The sequence below is a fragment of the Otolemur garnettii genome, unplaced genomic scaffold, assembly GCF_000181295.1.
Source record: "Otolemur garnettii isolate 467f Iridium unplaced genomic scaffold, OtoGar3 scaffold00055, whole genome shotgun sequence".
NCBI classification, from domain to species: Eukaryota; Metazoa; Chordata; class Mammalia; order Primates; family Galagidae; genus Otolemur; species Otolemur garnettii.
Window position 1 is genome coordinate 6,733,269 of NW_003852450.1, and position 5,852 is coordinate 6,739,120.

The window sequence follows — 5,852 nt, forward strand, 5'->3', positions numbered from 1 at the left end:
GCTGGGGATTCGAACCCGCCACCTTAGGTGTACGTGGCTGGCGCCCTAGCCGGTTGAGCCATAGGCACCAAGCCCTGTTTTCCTTTTAGAACAGTGGTTTTCACATGCTGTGGGCTTCCAGGGTTCTGAGGAGCCCATTCATGGCATCCGCTTTACTTTGAATAGAGCAATTACACTTTTATTGTCTTATATACTAGGCTTCCAAATAAGGTATTCTTTTATTTGAATAAAAGATTCAGAATGTTTATTTTATATCATCTTAGCCTTTCAAGTTAAATTTTGCAGAGGGGCTAAAAGGCTTTAGCCACCATAACTAAAAAGTAGAATAACCTCAGGTAATGATCCTCCATTGGTCATAAATAAGGAAATTAGAATTAGTAAGAGAATAGAAGTGAATCCCTTTTGGTCTTAACATTTTAGAACTAAGTAGAATTTCTTATATTCAACAGACAATAAATACAAGTGATTATTGTTTTTATTTTGCCTACTGCTATACACAGGCAATATTTAATAAATAGGGAAATTATGCCGGTCTTCTTACAGAGGCTTCTCTTTTCAAAATATTAAGGAATAGCCAGAATGCAACAGTAAAATGAAGAATTCTGGCTCCTGTCCTGGGCTTTCACCTTCTGTTCTGAAGGTCATGGCTGTCTGCCTTTATATTGCATCGACCATGAAGCAGAAAGAAAAGAGAAAATGCAGAAATAGACCCTGTAGTTTGTTCATAATCCTCATAATTCTCCCTTTTCTGAGCATGACGAGGTGTAGAAGCTGCGATGATTTCCCTGTTTTCAAGGTTCACATATAAAAAGAACTAGTTTTTTGTTTTGTTTTAAATTTTGATCACCTCCCCCGCTTAGATTTCAGGTGGATCTTTTATGTAAAAACACTGTGTTCATGTAGTAACTGTTTCCATACAAATATATGAGGCTGACAAGCTCTCCCTTGCTGCTCTGCCAAACAACTCCATTTTTGGTAAATAGCAGAGACTTGCTTTGTAGCACTTCCACTTATTCTGAATTTCAATAACTTCTATTTGGCAAAACTAAGTATTTCTGACACACCCAGCAAAGCAGTTGGCTGGAAAGTAAATGCTTTCTCTGGCAACTGGAAAGGCTGATTTTATTTTCAGTGCTCTTCGTGCAAGTCAATGTCAGCAGCTTGTTAGACTACTCACTGCTCTGAGGCACAGGCTGGTGGAAAAGCCAAGAACCCCTAAAGGTCAAGACATATGCTATGAGAAGCTTCTGCTGAGCAGAATGGGAAGCAGGTGAAGCTGTGTTCTTCCTGTGGTTCCTCACATGACTGCTCCTTAATTTTCTGTAAAACAGTCCTAGTACTAACTGATGTGAACCAGCACAAGATCTATATTTGTTAACCACTGCTAATACATACAAACAAAAATTAGACCCAGACATCTTCTCAGAGTCTACTAGGAACACAACATTTTTTGCCTGGCTCAGTAATATTGGGGTGAAAAGAAACCACAAGATTTATTGAATCCACTCCCTGCCTTAAGGCACAGTTATAGCTGAGTATTTTTGAAATTTTAGATTTAGACAACTACTTTTCTTGTTCCACAAAATCACTTTAAGTTTAGTAATTATCTATCTGTGTTGTAGTAGGTCTCAGAAATTCCCAATAAAAGCTGCGTATGGCTACTACAACCAGGCAGAAGAGGGTGCCTCTTCCAAACTGATAGGCAGCATGCAGGCCAAGCCAGCTTCTTACCTCCAGCTCCCTAAAGCATCATCAAATTAAAGCAGACCTGGCAGTTAAAGGCAACAGGTTATCTGTTCTTTCTGCCACTTTCAGGCCCTTCTCTGGAAAGTGTGGGTCTTTGGCTACCTTTTTGGGATCCTATGCAGTTCGTACTGCTGTTTTCTAAGTGTGGACATCTCCTTGCTCATTGCTTTCTAAAGGAAGTGCAGTAAGATAGTTAAAGGGTGCACGACCCTTCTACCTCCTCTAACCTCCCATATTCAGTACTTTACAATCCTAGCATTTTAGTCTTTGCTTTTGGATATTTTATTTCCACCTCTGGTTTTCATTTCATGCCTTCCTGATAAAGAGTCATTTTTACTTCAGTTCAGCTTGTGAAATTCTTAGTCCCCAGGCATTCTAGAGGGCAACAACTCAATAGGTTTCCTGTTAACTCAGGAATAACCTAAACCAGCACTTGCTTTAGCTTTCAGCTGCAGGGTTTGTTTCACTGGTGATGAGCTTCTTACCTCCAGCTCCCTAAAGCATCATCAAATTAAAGCAGGCTGGAAGTTAAAGGCAATAGTTTATTTGTTCTTTCTGCCACTAATGTTCTTTATTTCTAGGTCAAAAGAGAGTAGTAGCTTGGGGAAACATCATATGTAGCATATGTTGTTTCCCCAAGCTACACAGAGTCTTTGCTTTGGGACTCAATCCTCTGTTCTAGCACCATTTTTGCTCTTGATGTGTTACATGACCTAAGCAAAGTACTTATTTCTCTAGGCCTAATTTGCTACCTCTTTGGATTAGGTTTAATGGCATCTTGCTTGTTTCTGAGAGGTGATATATAGATAAATTAATCTGAAATGTAATGAACAAGACAAGAGAACTGTCTAGGACTAGCCCTATGGCACTGTTTTATACTTTTCTATTAAGAAATAAGAAGATGGTAATCTTACATATCAATTATTAGGATTTAGATGATAAGGAATTGTTCACTGAACTGTCAGTTTTCAATTTTTAGTTAAATACTGATGGAACCTTAAAATCAAATTAGAATCCAAGACGCTTCTATTATCACTGCCTCTGAGTGGGCCTGATCTCGAGTCTGTCTGACTTCTTGCCCCTTAGCTCCCTAGTCTAGTTTGCCTCCTTATATCAACCCCTGGCTCCCATCTTTTTCTTCTTTTTCTCCCTTACCTGAGCCATCTTCTCAAGCTTGGCTTTTATGTCTGTTAGTTCTAGTTGGGCCTCTTGAAGTTTTGTTTTCAGTTTTTGGTTTTCGGTCAGGGCACTCTCATAGAGCTGGGGGAAGGAAAAAAAAAAAGAATCAGGTCACCCACTAGGTGGGGCTTCTAGAATGAGAACTCACACGGGTTTATCACAGGAATGCCTAGGGCTCTGTACTCCAAGCCACCACTGTGTGATAGTTAGAAAAGTTGAAAGAAGTCTAGAGAGCAGAAAATATTCAGCTTTTTAAAGGTGATAAATGCAAAGACAATGATGATATTTCAACTTCAATAATGTTACTCTCTAGGGGAAAAACAGTCATTTTATTTTCTCTTATGGGACATTCACATTGCTTGAAAGTGTTTTACCTCTCCATACAAAAGGGAATTATTATTATTATTTTGGCACCAGACTGGCATGTATATTGATTTTAGTCAAGTTCTGCTTAACAACCTATTAAGAAAACAAATATTTTCTTAACAAAAATATTTTCTCCTGGTATCTCAAGCACCTGAAGGGGAAGTTTGTAAATCTATTCCTAGAACTAGGTATTCTTTCGTAAGAACGAAAGAAATGAACTATAAAGTGATTTAAACCCTCTCCAAACTCAAATGATGGTTTTGTTTGTTTGTTTTACTAACACCAAGTAGTATTTAGTTGATAGTCACAAGACGTTATCAGAAGCATGTTTGTTAAAAACAACTGAGTATACCAAATGATTCTTAGGGGCTCTGACAGATAGCATTAAATTTTTTACCCTTCCTACAATTATTGTTTACTTTTCCCTACACCTTTAAATATTTGAATCTAGCCATAGATTTACTGCACTAAAAACAATTTATGAAGGGGTCTTTATTTAGCTGGTTGGAGAGGTGAAGCAAACCCAGAAACCTGCGATGAATTGTTACGTAAGCATCCTTTCTGCTGCTTCCTCTTCTGCTTATACTAATTTTTCTACACGGAGGGAAAAAGCTGAGAGGTTTACATGTCACACAAGAAGAGAAAAAACTTAAAAAGACCCTACTTTTTTATAATCCCTGTTGCTGTCCTCTTCTACACGGCTGGTCAGGGTGGCTAGACGGGCCTCCCGGGCCTCCCGACGGGCTCTTGCTGAAGCCCGGTCACTGTAAGTATCGCTGGTTGTAGGGCTACTACCTCCAGATTCCAACCTATGGGAGATAGTATTAAAGGCAAACACTGGTTTCAGAACAAAGTAGTTGGGGGAGGGTAATACTTCAGGGTACACTTTGACCTTTCTAAGAAGTATTTGAGAGCCCTGGCCAGAAACAATCCACAACATTCCTTCCTTGAATCTCACTGCCAGCATTCAGAGATGTCAGGGCTAAACTGCATGAGCTTGGGGAGGAAGAAGGCAGCCTAGCATTTGCCAAGAATGAAGCTCATTTGAAAAACTAGTGGTTTGAACCCAAGTCTTAGAGCTTTTCAAATTACTTTAGGGTTGAAAAACTTCCCTCATGAGTATGCTTTCAAAAGTAAGCTTCTTGGATTTTAGTGGCTCCTGGAAAATGATTATAATGAACTGTCAATGAATCAGAAACATTTGGTCTTAAGAGATCTGAGCTTGAGTTTGAACAGGGTGGAATGGCATGTATGGGACATGGCATGTATGCCTTTTGGGTACACTACAGGTTTGCTGGAACCCAAACGTTTCATGTTTATTAAAAATAAGAGTCTAAGGCGCCAGCCACATACACCTAAGGTGGAAGGTTCAAATCCAGCCCAGGCCCGCCAAACAACTATGACGGCTGCAACCAAAAAATAGCTGGGCATTGTGGTGGGCACCTGTGGTCCCAGCTACTTGGGAGGCTGAAGCAGGAGACTCGCTTGAGCCTAGGAGTTAGAGGGTGCTGTGAGCGTGATGCCATGGCCCCCTTCCCCGGGGGGTTGCTTGGGGCCCCGTTTCAAAAAAAAAAAAAAAAGAGTCTGCTGGGTAGTGCCTGGTGGCTCAGTGGGTAGGGCACCGGCCCCTGAGGGTGGCGGATTCAAACCCGTCCCGGCCAAACTGCAACAAAAAAATAGCTGGCCACCTGCAGTCCCAGCTACTGGGGACTGAGGCCAGAGAATCATCTAAGCCCAGGAGTTGGAGGTTGCTGTGAGCTGTGTGATGCCACAGCACTCTACCAAGGGCAATAAAGTGAGACTGTCTCTACAGAAAAAAAAAAAAAGAATCTGCGAATCTGCCAAATGATTCTGTGTTGGGGTATCAACACAACATCCAACTAGTTTCCTACTCTGTGATTAGAATTTCTGCATCTTCTAGCAATAAAGCAATAGAACGGATGGTGGTTTCTTTCCAGCATTGGTAAGTTCATCAGTGGAAGGGTCTCTTAGCTGTTTGTCTGTTTGTGTACAACTATAGCCTTAATCCTTAAACGCTGATTTATATTTTTTCTTAGGCTTTGCTATTTCCAAACTAAAACCTGCCGCATATAAAACTGCTATGTATAAACCAGCCCTGCAGAGTCTACAGCTCAAAGTGGGATGAAAAGTCACAGCTGTGGAACTTGCCTTTCATGTCCCCATCCTGGGTAGTTATTGCCATAACTGGGTGTGGGGGAGCTCAGTACTAGATGAGGTAGAGGAGCATCAGGAAGACACAGGGAAAGGCTAGGCTAAGCAAATAGCTCCTAATGATGCTAACGGCCACTGTTCACTTAAGAGTCCCACATTCTTCACAACATTCTTTTTCTTTTTTTGGGTGTTGATAGAAATCTCTTTATTGACTTTCTTTTTTTTTTTTTTTTTTATCTTCTTACCCTCTTAAAAATTTTTTTTTAGCAGTAGATACATGCTATCATACAGACCTTTTTCAGTTTTTGGCTCAGGCTGGGTTTGAACCCACCACCACTGGTATATGGGGCTGGCGCCCTACTCCTTTGAACCACAGGTGTCACCCTGAA

The 5,852-nt window shown here is 40.7% G+C and overlaps 1 protein-coding gene across 3 annotated transcripts in view; it reads right to left on the reverse strand.

Moving 5' to 3' along the window:
- The window catches only part of PPP1R12B (protein phosphatase 1 regulatory subunit 12B), a 246,089-nt gene that overhangs the window by 18,145 nt on the left and 222,092 nt on the right, over positions 1–5,852 (reverse strand). For all 3 annotated transcript variants that reach the window (XM_023514580.1, XM_023514579.1, XM_012806685.2), the window contains 2 exons: positions 3,956–4,100; positions 2,902–3,006 (listed from right to left, as the gene is read on the reverse strand). In XM_023514580.1, coding sequence (XP_023370348.1) covers positions 2,902–3,006; positions 3,956–4,100 — 250 coding nt within the window. The remainder of the gene's footprint in view (positions 1–2,901; positions 3,007–3,955; positions 4,101–5,852) is intronic.